General features: G+C 54.2%; 7 protein-coding genes across 7 annotated transcripts in view; 3 read left to right on the forward strand and 4 right to left on the reverse strand.

Annotated features, from left to right (window-relative positions):
• Positions 1-1,062: 1,062 nt before the first annotated feature.
• On the forward strand, positions 1,063-3,431 carry GLOTRDRAFT_68137 (uncharacterized protein; the record flags this gene model as incomplete). The annotated part of the gene is made up of 2 exons (XM_007862694.1): positions 1,063-1,293; positions 1,347-3,431. The coding sequence occupies 2 exons, from the start codon at positions 1,063-1,065 to the stop codon at positions 3,429-3,431; spliced, it is 2,316 nt and encodes a 771-aa protein (XP_007860885.1).
• A 403-nt stretch (positions 3,432-3,834) lies between these two features.
• Positions 3,835-5,626, forward strand: GLOTRDRAFT_14695 (uncharacterized protein; the record flags this gene model as incomplete). Its single annotated transcript, XM_007861927.1, has 8 exons — positions 3,835-3,915; positions 3,967-4,026; positions 4,081-4,326; positions 4,381-4,731; positions 4,784-4,921; positions 4,976-5,088; positions 5,148-5,289; positions 5,345-5,626. Coding segments are annotated over 8 exons (1,413 nt in total), but the record flags the coding sequence as incomplete, so codon positions are not given.
• Positions 5,627-5,766: 140 nt separating this feature from the next.
• On the reverse strand, positions 5,767-6,643 carry GLOTRDRAFT_102247 (uncharacterized protein; the record flags this gene model as incomplete). The annotated part of the gene is made up of 2 exons (XM_007862695.1): positions 5,767-6,211; positions 6,267-6,643. 2 exons carry the CDS (start codon positions 6,641-6,643, stop codon positions 5,767-5,769), a joined length of 822 nt encoding a protein of 273 aa, XP_007860886.1.
• Positions 6,644-6,727: 84 nt separating this feature from the next.
• Positions 6,728-9,713, reverse strand: GLOTRDRAFT_108974 (acetyl-CoA synthetase-like protein). Its single transcript, XM_007862696.1, has 18 exons — positions 9,476-9,713; positions 9,281-9,335; positions 9,209-9,223; positions 9,130-9,156; positions 9,025-9,073; positions 8,667-8,976; positions 8,482-8,608; positions 8,418-8,432; positions 8,338-8,360; positions 8,261-8,284; positions 8,125-8,204; positions 8,036-8,069; positions 7,854-7,983; positions 7,596-7,797; positions 7,519-7,542; positions 7,396-7,465; positions 7,130-7,345; positions 6,728-7,077 (listed from the first exon to the last, which is right to left on the reverse strand). The coding sequence occupies exons 1-18, from the start codon at positions 9,638-9,640 to the stop codon at positions 6,913-6,915; spliced, it is 1,731 nt and encodes a 576-aa protein (XP_007860887.1). The 5' UTR covers positions 9,641-9,713; the 3' UTR covers positions 6,728-6,912.
• A 2,734-nt stretch (positions 9,714-12,447) lies between these two features.
• GLOTRDRAFT_113107 (uncharacterized protein) lies at positions 12,448-13,162 on the reverse strand (the record flags this gene model as incomplete). Its single annotated transcript, XM_007862697.1, has 2 exons — positions 12,448-12,936; positions 12,995-13,162. The coding sequence occupies 2 exons, from the start codon at positions 13,160-13,162 to the stop codon at positions 12,448-12,450; spliced, it is 657 nt and encodes a 218-aa protein (XP_007860888.1).
• A 160-nt stretch (positions 13,163-13,322) lies between these two features.
• Positions 13,323-14,397, forward strand: GLOTRDRAFT_135160 (uncharacterized protein; the record flags this gene model as incomplete). The annotated part of the gene is made up of 6 exons (XM_007862698.1): positions 13,323-13,621; positions 13,679-13,748; positions 13,802-13,992; positions 14,057-14,130; positions 14,183-14,276; positions 14,329-14,397. The coding sequence occupies exons 1-6, from the start codon at positions 13,361-13,363 to the stop codon at positions 14,395-14,397; spliced, it is 759 nt and encodes a 252-aa protein (XP_007860889.1). The 5' UTR covers positions 13,323-13,360.
• Positions 13,909-15,615, reverse strand: part of GLOTRDRAFT_68153 (acetyl-CoA synthetase-like protein) — a gene marked incomplete at its 5' end in the record, with an annotated part of 4,977 nt that continues 3,270 nt past the window's right edge. The window contains 4 exons of the mRNA XM_007862699.1: positions 13,909-13,992; positions 14,057-14,130; positions 14,183-14,276; positions 14,329-14,688. Of these exons, the coding sequence (XP_007860890.1) occupies positions 14,530-14,688 (159 nt within the window). The 3' untranslated portion in view covers positions 13,909-13,992; positions 14,057-14,130; positions 14,183-14,276; positions 14,329-14,529. The remainder of the gene's footprint in view (positions 13,993-14,056; positions 14,131-14,182; positions 14,277-14,328; positions 14,689-15,615) is intronic.

Consider the following 15,615-nt stretch of genomic DNA (forward strand, 5'->3'; position numbering starts at 1 on the left):
TCCCGAGGAGCCAGACGTCCGTGTTAAGGTGTCCGATTGGAGTTGGAACCGATCGAAGTCGCAAGCTCTCCATACTGATATTGAGGACCGCGACCTCGATGACCCTGTGCTTGGCCTTGCATCGCGTCCTACGCGAAATGAAACACCAGTTGCGGACAGCCTTATCCACGAGGAAGCTGGGGAGTTCGAGGTCGACCTGCCGGATCATCTTAGATCTGTGCTATCTATATCGCCCTCCAAAGGAAAGGATCGGAAAGACGACGCTGTCGTCCGAGAACTCCTGTATCGGGAGCGCGTTCGTCACTATGACCCGTCTAAAGGAGGTGAGATATGGGATGTCGGCGAAGGGGACGATGACACGAAGGCTAGTACCGAGGGTGAGGATGACTGGGAGGGAGAACCCATACCTTGGGAGGCGGGGGAATTGTGATCCTGAGAGTTGTGTACGTCAAATACCGTCAGGAACATTTTATTGATATCCATTTCCAAACTTCGCGCCAGAGTACGCACCTTTGCGGATTGAGAGTTAGCCTCCCGTGCTACTAACACGTGTCCGGGCCATATAGACACGATGAAGGTGACGAGCCGTTTTTGCACGCTGAAACCTCGTTGTCCACTCGTGCGCGGTGTGGCTTTCATATCTTCTGTGAAACGGATGCCATTAATCAATGCGAACGGGCCTATCGCCACTTGAGTGTGTAGATGCATTGGATGGTTCAGTCCATGGCTCTGCTAAAGTGCGGATCGGGGACGCTGATTATGCCACCTTGAACAGGATAACGTGCCCAGCTCACCTGGACCTCGAAGTGGGCATACATCCGCGGTGCGCTCTGCCTACAGATCCGCTGCACGCATGACCCATGGCATGAAGCCCATAAATTTAGGTATAGAGGCGTGTCCAGCAGCGCTCCTCTGTTTTAAGCAGCTAGCAGGGAGCACGATACTGCGTCTATGTCGTTCATCCCCGACATCCTCTCTCGCAACCTCTCCTTCCGCGGTCGTCGCTCCCGCACGTCATCCCGTCAGTCGTCCTACATATCTTACTCCGTGTACCAGCAAGCGATGGCGTCCTTAATCATCCTGCGGGACCCGGATGCGACGAAGAAGTTGCTCGAAACCATCTTGGACATGCCAGGTGGAAAGCGGTCTCTCAGTAGGCTCGCGAGAACCTGCAAAGGCATATGTGAGGCAGCACTTAACGTGCTATGGAAGGAGCTGGACTCCCTAGTGCCTCTCATCGGATTATTCCCGAACCACCTGCTACGCAGGACTCGGCGACCAGGCTTGGGCTTGGTACGTATTGATTGAACGTATTACTTTCTCGTTATTTATGAAGAGAATCGCAGACCAAGCCTCCCGCCGAAGGTGATTGGGACAGGCTGCTTTCTTATGGGAAACGCGTCCGGCGCATCGCATACAACGAGAGCGCGAACAACGTGGCCGCATCCATATTCCCCATCATCGACGAATATCGTCCACAGACTTACATTTTGCCGAACCTCACGTCCCTTACGTGGCGCGCCGACACCGCTGCCGGTTTGGAGAGGTGTCTCCTTTTCTTGACACCTGATGTGAAGACGGTCGTCTTCGAGATCAACAACAAGGTGTCGAATCTCCCTAACGTCTTAATCCAGCTCTCCAATCGCACTCGTCTCCATTCACTGTCGTTCACCTCCCATACCGCTCTTCCTGACGATTTCACGGAGTTGCTCAACCGCCAGAACGCGTTAGTTAAGCTGTCGCTGAACGCCCCGGGAGCCTTGTCATCCACTGTAGGAAAGTGGGTCGCATCCCAGTCGAAGCTCCGCTGCCTCGAGCTCGACTTGACCGCAAGGTCCATCGTGGCGGTGGAAGGCTTTTTCGAGGAGATCAAACCGCGCTCGGGATACTCTACACCGAGTTCTGTGGGAGGTACGGATAGTGGTGTCTTCTCCGCGGATGAGCCAGACTTCTCAGATATCCGCAAGTCAGCACTTCGCCTGACTGGAGACGCTCCATTGAGGGGCGTATGCCCTCAGTTGCAGCAGCTCCAGCTGACTGGCGAGGCTGCGAATATCGCGGCGTTCATGAGACATCTCAACAGCCGGCTCGCATATCTGGACCTCGTGATAGAGGACCCGCCCGAGACCAACGATTGGCATGAGCTTGCCACGACGATCTGTGAACAGTTCGGCGGCTTTTTGCAGATCCTAAAGCTCAGCGCTACAGGTTCATCGAAGTTCTCCGAGCTCGTGCGATCGACAAGTCGAGACGTCCCTCTGAAGCCGCTGTCGTTGGAATATCTAGCATTCTTGCCCAAACTCCATCGGCTCGACATCGACCTTCCGGAGTCTGTCATCTTCCACGACGCAGATCTCGCGCACATAGCACGGACGTGCCCCGATATCGAAGTTCTCCGGCTATGCCCGCTGGCGAAGTTCACTACGACTCCTCCTAGTCTCACTTTGGAGGGATTGAAGCCTTTGACGACAGAATGTCGACGACTGCATACCTTGGGAGTCGTGATAGACGCGAGAGCCGCAGTGATAAGGGACGACGAATCCATCCAGTCGTCAAGGTCTCTTCTCCGATTGCACGTCGGTCATTCCTGGATCAAAGACCCTTTCCAGGTCGCCATGATCCTTAGTGATCTCGCGCCTCATCTGGACATCCTGAAGTGGTTCCAGGAGAAAAACCGTTCCGTAGTCGAGGAGTACGCCAGGGCCTGGCAACAAGTCTCAGAGTTCCTCCCTCACTTGCAGAATCTCCGACTTCGCGAACGGCGGAAGGCGGCTGTGGCGAAGCCAATCACAGTGGAGGTCCCTGTCCCTGTTCTTCCACCTAGGCCAGAGGTTCGGGAGCAGGCTGTCGATGCGACGGTGATGATGATTAATCAAGGAGTACTAGCCCGGCCGCGACTTCACGAGGTTTCGGTGCAGTCCTCGCCTGAGACATCAGACGAGGGAGTCGAAGCCATTCCCGAGGTCTCCTCAATATCCATCGATGCTACGCCAGCTGTCCAAGACGAAGGCGTCCTCGTTGTACCCTCGGTTTCCGAAGTTGCCGTCGAAGTCCACCCAACCACATCCTCCGCTGTTGTGGACGCCACATCCCATCCAAATTCAAAGTATGTCGAGACCGTCGATACCGCGGATTCCATGAGTGACGGCGATCTCTCGACGTCGTCGTCATCGTCATCCGAGGATTTACTCCGACCCACCTTCAGGATTCCGTCTATCAACGGGATGTTCACGCTCGTTAAAGATGTTTTCGTTTCTTATCCGCTTTATCTATCATTACGACTCCTCAACGTTTCGCTCTTGACGCTGGGAGCCAGAACAAGAGACGCAGAAAAATCAGAGGCAATCTCAGAAAAGTTGGAGACACCGGCGGGTTTGATCGCATCGCCGAGCCCAGCAGTGACGGACCTCGTTTCTCCTGTCGGTCTATAATCCCTTCTCGTTACGAACTCTATGCTCATGTATATCACGGTGCTGGCCACTAATGTAGGGACGACATGATTATGACTATGATGATTCCACCCACCCTTCAGACGTAGTGTCCGGAGAAGCATCCTTATCGGCTAGCGAAGTGACGGACAAACAGGACACCTCCCACATGCTGAAAGACGAGATAAAACCCCCCAAGTTAGAAGAAAAAGTAAGCTGGGCAGAAGAAATCCGACTACCAGGAGGACAGAGTAAAGCAGCGCGATTACAAGTTGTGAGCAGAGCCACCGATCGTGTGGCAATCTTGCCTTCGGACGCAACAGCTGCAAACAAAGACGCGACGCGTCACTCTACTTACACTAAGTCCGCGCAAGCCTCCAGCTCGTACTCAAAGACACTATACACCATGGCCGACCCTAAGAAGAAAGAGAAAGATTTCACCGCCGAGGTCGACGCTATCTTGCCGGAGGCGACGTCCATAGCTAAGGTAGGCCCTGCTTGAGTGAGCGAAATCCGTAGCACCTAATACGTCTTCTAGTCGGGCAAGTTGCAGGACGCGGTCGATAAGCTTCTCGTACTAGAGAAGCAAACGCGAAATGTACGGTGGTTTGCTCATGAAGGCCCTACCCTCGTTAACATATCACGTCCTTAGGCTTCGGACGTTCAGTCCACTACACGGCTTGTGACCACGGTCTGCGAACTATGCTATGAGGCTCGGGATTATGCTCTGCTGAACTCGAATATCAACATCTTGAGCAAGAAGCATGGACAGTTCAAGGCGACTGTTCAAGCCATGGTGGAGCGCGTCATGGAATGGCTGGAGGAGATTAGGGAGAGGGAAGGGATAGAGAAGTGGCTAGAACTGGTTGAGACATTGCGGAGCGTGACGGAAGGAAAGGTCAGTTATAAGTGTGTCCCCCGTCTGTACGGTTCCTAACCTCGTTCTCTGTAGATCTTCTTGGAGACACCTCGAGCACGCGTGACTCTCCTACTTGCCCACTACCATGAAGCACTCTCGAAAAAACCCACATCCACATCCCCTTCTCCAAAAGACTCCCTCCAGACCGCCTCTGACCTCCTTTCCGAGCTTCAAGTCGAAACATACTCTTCGATGGAGCGGCGAGAAAAGACCGAGTTCCTCCTGGAGCAAATGCGTCTGCTGATCGCTGTGGCGAGGCAGAAGGACTCGGAAGTTGACAAAGACAAGAAAGAGTCACTAGCCGGTGGTGATGCTGAGTGGGTCAAGGTGAAGGTGGGCGGCAGGAAAGTCAATGAGGAGTTCCTGAAGGAAAAGGAAAACGAGGTATGTCATTTAATCGAGTACCTTGTCTTACATGGGTGCTGACGTCCTCCAGGATCTCAAACTGAAATACTACGACCTCATGATTCAACATGCCCTGCATCATAATGCATACTTGGATTGTGCCAAGTACTACTACAAAGTATGGGAGACGCCGTCAATAAAAGAGGATGAGAAAGGGAAGGGCCGCGCGGTGAGTGGCCTCTTTCCTCTGAGTGTCCCGTCCTTTACTCAGTGATAACTGCAGGCATTGGAACATATTGTGTACTATATCGTGCTCGCTCCCCACGACAATGAACAATCTGACATGCTGCACCATCTGTTCGTCGACCCGGCTTTGTCAAAGCTCGAGTTACAATAGTAAGGCGCTTTTACTCATTGTGAATCCTATGGGCCGCTAACCATCTTACATCATGCAGCAACCTCGTGAAATGCTTCACCACGCCTGAATTGATGCGATGGCCCGGGATCGAGAGCATATATGGACCTTTCTTGCGGACCACGCCCGTCTTCAGCTCTGATTCACGGTGGGAAGACCTTCACACCCGAGTCATTGAACACGTAAGTTTATGACCCATGGTATTTCCAAGCGAGTTACTGATCTATCATGCAACAGAACCTCCGCGTCGTGGCACAGTACTACACGCGTATCAAGCTTCCGAGACTAACAGCCTTGCTTGACCTTACTCCTCAACAAACCGAGGAGACCCTGTCTCGGCTTGTGGTGTCTGGCACGATCTGGGCTCGGATCGATAGGCCAGCAGGCGTCGTGAACTTCCGGGCAAAGAGGAGTGCGGAGGATGTTATGAACGATTGGAGTTCAGATATGCAGAAGCTGCTGGGCCTGGTCGAGAAGGCGTGGATGGGTATGAATGCCGCTCAAGCTGCACAGTCTAGAGCGAAGGTGTCGGCATAGGAGTAGGGGTTGATTGTATCTATAGCATTTTTCACGGACTTCATAATTTTCGCTGTCTTGTTGGACGTTCGATAGGATCATGCAGTGGGAGATGAAGCGAACTTCTGCATATGCAGTGGCCGCTACCGGGCCATAACACCTATGAAATCCGATTTTTCCTCCACCGTGCGTTCAGCCTCTGTGATCTCTGGAGATGTAAGCACGGGAGCATAATCTGGTCGTATCCCCTCCTTCCATAGCCTGACGTACTCGCGTCCCTTCGTGAACTCGGTGACAGGGCCGTCGCGCTCGACAATGGCTCGCCAGCGCTTCCGAGATGCCATTGCACTGAGATCCTGCTCTTCCTTCTTTCTCCACGTCTCCAGAGCCTTCGTCTCCTTCTGGAACAGGATATCGGTCTGCGTCACGCCGAACCGGGCACCGTGCTGCTCAGCCTCCTTGGCCGCCACAAGAGTTGCGACGTAGTGCTCTGAACGGAGCGCGCGGAACTGTGCTACGGCGGCGATGTAGGCCTGGTTTAGGGACAGACTGTGATGTCGATGCAGGGTGAGGGTAAACAGGATGCAGCTAGCGAATACGAGTTCGATTCAGACGAGCGTAGGTAGTTGCACTAAGAACGCACTCTTCTGGCGAGGGATTGCGCCCTCTTTGCCGTAGCCGCGTCCACTCCTTACCTCGGATGGGATGTTCATCTCGAATGGCCCCTCCCTCGGTCAGCGTTGTCGGCCTGAAGGCCTCGAATGGATGGTCACGGAAGAACTGTCTTCGAATCTCATCCTCTAGGTAGATAATAGGAAGTACTTTCGGGTCTTGCGGACGCGAGGACGAGGTCCTTGCAGGACGGTCATCGCCAGTTCGAGTCGGCGGTGCCCTCGGAGGTAGAGGCAAAGGAGGGTGGTCAAGGACAGCTTGGAACCATGCGGGACGGTCCTTGAGGTAGTTGCCTTGCAGCAGTCGAGACGCCTGTTTGTGTACCTGCGACGCAATCCGGCGGACCATCGCTGCGAGCGTGCTGCTGCTGGCGCACAAAGTCCAAATTTCGACGGCCACGGTGGCTAAATATAGCCTCGCGTCGATCGCGTTCTCTGTATTTAGCCCGTACGCATATACATCTAAAGGTGACTCAATATCTTCCGCTGGCAGTGATCTTCTAATATACATAAGGATAGGACAGCAGCATTGTATCTTCCTCTTTGGACAACGCGCCACCTTCTCTCACCATGTCAGCGCTACTCGAACCGCCACGAATGGTTTAGCGAAGCGCCATATTATAACTTGGACTTGATGGTGACAGGCGATTTGCTCCTCAACGCTTTCGCTTTATCTCTGAGGACCCGTCTAAGCAGCTTGCCGCTGGGATTCTTCGGTATGATGTCCACAAACTCGACCCCACCTGCGAGGTGCTTGTAGTTCACCTTATGATCTGCAACATGCTGCACCACTCATGTTACCGCTGGATCTCCTGCCACTATGCGTCGCGCGTACCTTTATGATGGATGCTTTCACCTTCTCTGCTTCGGTGGGATCGTTCTTTATTCTATCCAGAGCCTTCACATGTGGCACCACGAAAGCCAGGGGAACCTCGCCGCTGTACTCGTCAGGGACACCAACCACGCAGCAATCAGCTACGTCAGGATGGGCCAGGAGGTGTCCCTCGAGTTCAGCAGGTGCCACTTGGTAGCCCCGAACTTTCATGATTTCCTACGTGGATCCAGGTCAGAAGGGGCATCATAGCTACACGCAAACCTCACCTTCAGTCGATCCACGACAAAAAGCTCCGCTTGTTCGTCCACCAGCACTTCATCGCCAGTGCGAACCCATCTGCACGAGATATCAGCGTCCGGGACATCTAGCTATCGTTACTGAGACCGCACCCGTCAATGAAAGTCTCTGCCGTCCTGTTTCGAGGAGCATTAGTGACATCAAGACGTCTCAGACAACCCTCACTCACGCCTCGGGATTATTCAAGTAGCATAACGCGTTGGCAGGAGACTTGACGACCAACTCGCCAAGCTCCCCGGCCTTTGCCAAGGAGCCATCTTCCTTCACAACTCGGACGACGATCCCAGGCATTAACTGCCCAGCACTACCCAGGACGCCGATCTTCTGGTCGGTAGGGATCATGGCGACCACGGTACAAGTTTCGGTCATTCCTAAGAGGAACTATCAGGCTACAGACGTTCGGCAAACATCGTTCGCGCTAGCATACCGTATCCTTGTCCTACGTCGGCGTTGGGCAAAATCTTAACGAGGTCCTCCGTAAGCTCCTTTGACACGGGCGCAGCCCCAGCCATACAGAAGCGGACGTGGCTCAGATCATAATTCTTTGTCGCGGGGTGCTAACGTAGACGGTCAGCAGTTGTCGCATCTACTGGCCATTTCAGGTACTACCTTGCACAATAATACGATTTGTGGGGGTACCAGGCTTCACATCTATCGTTCCAGACAGACACAAAGTAGAGTCCAATTGGAGAACTCACAATAAATGGACAATACGGTACTTGACTATGCTCTTAAGCATGTTCTCAAAATTGAATCGCGGGATGACAACCGTGGTGACCTAGGTACGTCGTTAACGAGTTTTTTCCTGCCGAAGCGGGAGTCAGCGGTACTCACAGCACTGTATAACATGAAATGAAGCTAGGCCAGATATCAAATTAGCATGGCATTTCTTAATGCACAGGTTTGCTTACGTTTACAACAAGACCATAGATGTCTTCGGTACGCAAGATTGGGATTCAGCAGTGACGGTGGAGCTTCTGCATTCACTTACGGTACATAGGCAATACTTACCCGATTGTGAGGCTTTATGATGAACGACACAGTTGCATACTCACCTAGAATAGCGACATCGCCTGGTCTAAATCGTCGCTTCTCCCATGGAGCATACTCTACGTTGACCTTGTGGTGTACCGCCATCTGAATCACATTCGCTATAGGCGCATAATGTGGTATAGCGACTGCCTACAGTGACGTATTAGAGCTTCCGTTCTGTGCAAGTGATCCAGGGGTCGTGCAGTACCTTGGGTTTACCGGTCGTGCCGCTAGAGAAGCTGAGGAAAGCCAGCTTCTTCTTCGCTTCCCCTGGGGCGAGCCGTCGTTCGACGAAACTCGGAGTCTTCGTAAGGCCAACGTCGATGAGGTGTTGCACCGTACGGTGCCGGCCCTGAGAAGCATCATCGAAGAGCACTATGCGGTCAACTGGGATCCCAGCAGAGCTTGCAGCAGTGATCGCGGTTGAGAGGGAGTCAGGATGTACGATGAGCAGCTTGGCTTTCACCAGCTCAACCTGGTATGCGAGCTCGTCCGCAGTGTAAGAGGGATTGGCACCCCTGCAGCGGAGTCAGGGCGGGAAGTGTAGCTCGGTGACAGGCACTTACGAGATGACGGCACCCAGACGGTGAGTCGCCCATATGGCCACGGGATAGTCTATATCAGATTCTCTCAATGCAACGAATCCATGGAAGTATACATTGCTCACTCACCAACATGGTTCGGGCTGTACAGGCAGACTGGGCAACAATTGAGTAAACCACGCCGATCTCACAGACGCAGGAAGCGCACCGACGTCATCCTCTTCTACGGTAGTTCATCAATGAATAGAACCCTCGTGCGTGTTGCAACAATAGGACGTACTGATGTTGAATTCGGAGTGCAAGCCATTGGCCAGCCCGAACACCCTCGCCCGGATCTATGCATTAGCTATCAGTTCCTACGCCTCCATCTCTCGTTCGGTAACAGTGGACGAGGATAGTCACTGGAGCCTCGGAAGCAGAGAACGAGCACCACTCCACGCCCGCCAGGAGTGCGGACCCAGTCTGCTGCACTTACCTCCTCAGACCCGACTCTTCTCCCCGTGGTGTCCTCAATTAGCCACGGCACGCCGTCAGGCCTCAGCGGTCTAGACGGGTGATGGACATCAAGCATGAACTGCGCGAGCGTCAAGTCGTCCGGGATGTGGGGCATCGAGTGCACGGGCCCTCGTCGTTCCACCATGGTGAACCTCGGATTGACACTCGTTGCTCGTCGGCGCCGTTCGAGTCGCCAGGAGTGCGGGGAAGCGCGCGGGGTCGCATCGGGCCTCATGGCCACGTTCGGTGTTTAAAGCACTGAATCCTTCGGTGCTCACATGATCGCGGCTAAAGGGGTCGCCCTCTGGATTCCGCCGTGTAGAACGTTGTCGAGGCGCGGTTTGGATGGCAATTAAACATCTGATTTTGCTCCGACTTGTTTTCTGTAATGGTCGGGTTACGCGGAAAGAGGAATAGGTGGTAGCAAACCGTAGATGGCCGTGATGCAGACAGAGATCCGTAAGAGTAATACTTGGACTAGATATTGGATGCCCCTATATGTCGTGCAGGTGATCGATACGCAGAACTTCTAACTCTCAGCTCGCAATTCATCCAAAACCCTCCAATACCCAGCAGACAGGAGAGCACGCTGTGATCATTCACCTCTGCTCATCGTGCACACCTCTGCTCATCGTGCACATACGGCATTTGTCAGTAATGCTGAACATGTACAACGGCTGTGATTAGCATGCATATTTCTAGGAACACCTGAGTACCAGCAATTGCTACGTGTACCTCTACCCGGATCAGGTATATCATGTACGCCATCGAGGACATTCCGTATTACGATAGAATAGCATTCTCGCTCTGGTTATCCGATATTATATTTAAGGAGATACGCCTGACGGGATGGCAGTCCTCATAGACACGCGACGGAGAATAGAAAGGGGATATCGGCCTACCAATTCCAGCGGTAGATTACGGCTCGCGATGGGAGGTATACAGCACCCAGGGGCCTGCCGGTCATTTGTCTGTTATGCGACTAGCTGGATTAAACGTTAACAGGGTTCTTCATGACGGGGAACACAGAAGTGGATATCGGGCACACCACGCCAGGGTGCCTAGCCAACTGCGAGAGAGTAGGGACGGCGGCCCTGGAATAACCAATGGCGAATGAATTATGTATGGGCGGAAGGAGCCGGTACTGATGGAGACTTCATTCCGCGACTCTTCAACAGAAGGAACGGACGGAGGAGAAGGGTGGCGATTGCCTTCATGGGCGGCCACGGAAATCCGACAACCAGCGGGTTCCGAGCATGCCCCATAGCCGTGGCGGTTGACTAGTCCATCCGGAGAACGAGGAGAACAAAATCTCCGCTTAGCAGACGAAATTGTCATTCCCTGGGCATCGAGGCTCGAGCGACCTAGGAAAGCAAGCGGTAGGACCTCCACGTGAAGTTGGAGCATCCACCGAGGCATGCAAGGGAAGCGCGGAGGATGTCGCCTAATTTTATCTGCCTTCCTGGCATTCAGACGACATCTTAATGTGTCCGCACAAAGCTAGCGCCGTCCGCGATAATCTGGCATAACATCCTCCGTACGGAGCTGATATCGGATGCACTGAAGCTCTAAAAAGGTTATAGAGATCGGTATCCGCTAGAAATCGACTTGCCTTGATTCGCTGCCTGTGTTTAGCACGGACGAGGTAGGCGCAACGGTAGTTCCATAGGCGGATCTCCATTTATCCCTGGAGTCGTGCAGATTACGGACTGGACAGGGAGAGATTTACGCAGATGGACCAACGTGGAAAGAGTATCCCGTAAGGAAGAGTGCAGGAAAACGGTTTCGAGGCGGGTAATACCCTGAGAAGCGGTGCCCGGCACCCATCAGAGCAAATAGGGTGGCGCCCGAGTCGTTCGTTTCCCGAAGCGACCGTCATCATGGAAGGGGAAGAAACATGCAGCTTACGCCCGGAGGCCTGCGGGGATATGACATAAAACATCGACGCAGTGAATTCCAATAGAACGACGGCGAGCTCACCAAGGGTTACCGATATACCAGCGGCGGCGCCCTGCAGAAATTCGAGCGCAGCTGGAAGCAGGAGAGAATGACGGCCTACGTTGGCAACGGAGGATATTCGATTGGACCAAGGACGCTGGGCACATGGCCTGGTTGAATGATGGAGGCGGGATTAAAGTAGAGCGAGGAGGCCGAGTATGTACAGCGACGGGCCAAGCAGCAGAAGGATCTGGTCAGAACGAGCGATGGACAGATCTCGCGGACCTGCGTCAAGCTGACAAGATTATCTTATCAGCGCCGAGGCCCCAGCCAATCACGCGCGTTATCTTATCCATCGCCAGGGCGGAGCAACCGCCACATCCCGATCGCACCGTGTGAAATTCGTGATCCAGCTGCATCCCGGCCAGACCACCAGACCCCGCAATTCCCTATAAAAGGCGGCCCAGAGCACCCCTCTCTTCAGGCTAACAACCACACACTACTCCCTCGTCCCCTACAGAACACACCTCACAATGGTGCGCCGCCGTTGCCGTCCACGGTGTTGACGGCCGTGCTGACCCTGTCCTGCAGCCCGGAAACGTCAAGTGCCAGACCAACACCAGCGAGTGCTCGTGGCCCAACTGCGCGTGCGGCGAGCCCCCCAAGAACCAGAGCCAGCAGGGCTGCGGTTCCTCCTCGTGCAGCTGCGGCGCCAGGTAGGCTTTATGTGTTTCGTCTTGCCCCACACGCGCTCACGCCTGCTTGCTAGCTGCTCCTGCAAGGCCGGCGAATGCAAGTGCTGAATGCTCGGCGCGCACTTGCGTCATGTAACATCTTCGCGCGGTTTGATGTAGGAGACACGGGCAGATGAATTCGATTTGTATCACTACACGCATCTATCATAACGACCGAATGTTATACGGCTCTCCTCCATCTAAATATCGTTCATGCTCACCTCGTGCTTCTGGCCAAACTCAAATAACGTACAAACAGACTCAACGCCCCAGATAAGAGCTAAGATTGCATCTGCTCGCCAAATGGATCTGCGGATTGGTCCATCATCTGCCCTCCGAGCAGCGCGTCTGCGTCTTGCAGCTGCGACATATCCTGCGCGGCTTCGAAGGACGTTCCGTCTGGCGGGAGTTGCGAGAGATCCAGGCCTTCCGCGTTCTCCGTAGTCATCTGCACGGAGATGTCGGCAGTAGCGTTCATATCATCCACGAGCGGCTTTAGCGAATCGTCCAAAATATCATTGGCCTCCGCCGCTGGGGCCGACGAGGGTACTTCCAGAGATAGCGTATTCTGTGTTTTCGGCGACTTGGCAGCCGACTCGTCTTCCTGACCACTCGCTGCCGTCGCATGGGCTGGAGGCGCTTCAGGAGGTACAGAAGGTGGAGGAGCCGTTTCCTCTTGCTCTCCTTCCTCGTCACCCTCCACAACTTCTGGTTCGTCCGGCAAAGGCGCTAACGGCGCGTCAACCTCGCTCTCGTCGTCACTGAATTGCTACGCACATAGAATAGTCAGAAAAAGTGTCAATATATTTTGTTTCATCGGATCGCACCTGCACTTTGTCCGTCTTGACCCACTTGTATACTTTAAGGGTCGAACCAGGCGGCGCATTGTCAGGCTTCGTCCAGACCCTCTCCCAGCATGGGACGGGCGCCATGAGCTGCCGCCGCGCGGCTTCCGAAGTTGCAATGCTAACGCCAATTCTCCGTCTGGTAGCCATTTTTGAGGAGTGTACTGAGAAAGAGAGAGTACTTATAGGCGGTTCTTCGAGTAACTTGGTTTCGGAGAGATGAGATGTGACCGTGACCGTCGCGTCCGTCACTTCAGCACGCGTGCCCTGGATTTTGCCACAATCTGACGCTACCGGTTCCTCCGAGGCCGCCGTCCCCATCCTAAGCCCGTGTCGAGTCCAGCAACCATGGAGGACGAAGAAGCTGAGCTCCGCAACCCCTTCCCCTCACCGCCGTCCCACTACACCCGCTACACCTCCCACAACCTGAATCTCCTGGCCCTCCTCAAGGAACGCGCCATGGCCGACGACCTCGCGCAAGTCAACCAGCACGCGCTCCTGTCCGACCAGCCCGACGTCCCCGACTGGCCGCTCGCCGAGCTCGAGAAGCCGCGCGCCGACTGGATCCTCGAGGAGGGCTCGTACACCGTCTTCGGGGACACTTGGTTCGTGCGTACCGCGGCTGCTGCTGTGTTCGCAGTTTGAGATGACGGGTGATATTAGTAGGTCAAGGAGACGATCCCCTCGCTTGCGGAGCTTGGCGGGCACCAGCTGTACCCCGCGGATCCCAGTGCTGGTTCGTGGCTTCTGAATTCCTGTCTGGTTTCAGGCTGAAGCTTCGCACCACAGATCGTAGACCAGCGTTGCTCGGAATTGTTCGCTCGATGCTCGTATCGTACTCCCAGCTTTTGAATGCGCTGCTGGTCCCGCCGCCTTCACTCACTTCGACCGAGCCTCCGGAATGGCAGAAATATGTCGAATGGATTACCGTCCTGGCACAGAACATCATGGCTGCTGCAAATGATCTTAGACCGGTGCAGGTATGTACGGAAGCATTCCGCAGAGGGCATGCTTCTAATCTGCATGTCGATCCCCCTGTCGTAGGCACGAGCTAGCTTGGAGCTTATGATGCAGCGACAACTGGAGCTCCGCAAAGAGGAGACACAAGCATTAAACTGGTACGGCTGAGCTCGACTCCGTGCACATCCTCTGTTTACACTTGGCATAAAGCAAATGCGACGAATTGGAGGCCAAGTTGACCGAGTTGCGCAATTCCGCCCGAAACGCGTCCTCTCTCAGTACAAAACTGGCGGAGATGACTCAGGTAGGCTCGTTTCAACTTACTGTGTTCGGCCGTCAACTCACCATATGCATAGTCATCGCCTTCCACAACTGCTGAGGTTACGGCAGAAGACGTCCTTCGCTGGGCTGAGGAGATTGGATAAGCCGCGACCCGAAGCCATGTAATCATAGCAATCTACTGTACAACACTGAGGCGTGAGATGTATAGATAGCACTTCATCATTCAAAAATCTGGAGCCACATGCCAGAGTACCAAGATGATGGAGACTTGCAGCCTACAGCTTGGGCTGGAATTTCGTTATTTTCCTAGCCTCCCTCGCCTTAGCTCGTAAATCCTTCCTCAACAACTTCCCGCTGGGATTCTTGGGTATCTGGTCGATAAACTCCACACCCCCAGCCAGTTGTTTGTAATTCGCCTTGGCATCCGCAACGTACTGCCAGGACCCCCGTCAAAATCACGGTACCGTGGCTACAACTGATGCCGCCTTACCTTCTGAATTGCAGCTTTAATGCTGTGTGCTGCGCTGGGGTTCCCTTTGATTTTCTCCGCGGTCTTGGGCTCGAGAACGACAAATGCCAGTGGCACCTCCCCGCTATATTCGTCCGGTACGCCAACTACGCAGACGTCGGCGACGTCGGGGTGGCCCAGGAGGTGGCCTTCAAGTTCAGCCGGCGCGACTTGGAATCCTCGGACTTTGATAAGTTCCTGTTATACCGTCAGGATTATTCCAGTCCACAGGATATACGTACATACTTTGATGCGGTCGACAACGAACAGGTCGCCATCATGTTTAATGAGGACCTCATCACCGGTCCTTACCCATCGCTTGCCGTCGATTTCGAGGAAAGTCTCCCTCGTTCTAACGAACCCCAGACATGACTCTCCTCTGTACGATACGGTCGAGAAAGGACTCACGCTTTGTCATCCTTGTAATACCCCAAAGTTACCTGTGGACCAGAGACTACGAGCTCCCCCGTTTCTCCGGCCTTTGCCAATGAGCCGTCTGGTTTGACTACGCGGGCGACAGTCCCGGGAACGAGCCGGCCAGCAGCGCCCGATCTCCCAACCTTCTGCCCTCTAGGCAGTATACACAGCGCCGTGGAAGTCTCCGTCAGGCCTGGATTCAAAGAGGAAAAGTCAGTGACTCTCCTTCAGCCTCAGCGGTTGCTTCACCCACCGTAGCCTTGACCGATAAAAGCTTGTGGGAAAGCGGCGGCGAGTTGTTCGATCAGTTCAGGCGCCAGCGGGGCGGCTCCACTCATTATAGCACGGACATGGCTGAGATCGTACTTCTTCACAATTGGGTGCTACATGTAGTTGGATGTCATATGCAGGGGTGAGTCTGCGAGACTGAGCCTCC

This window comes from Gloeophyllum trabeum, assembly GCF_000344685.1.
Source record: "Gloeophyllum trabeum ATCC 11539 unplaced genomic scaffold GLOTRscaffold_00001, whole genome shotgun sequence".
Classification (NCBI taxonomy): domain Eukaryota; kingdom Fungi; phylum Basidiomycota; class Agaricomycetes; order Gloeophyllales; family Gloeophyllaceae; genus Gloeophyllum; species Gloeophyllum trabeum.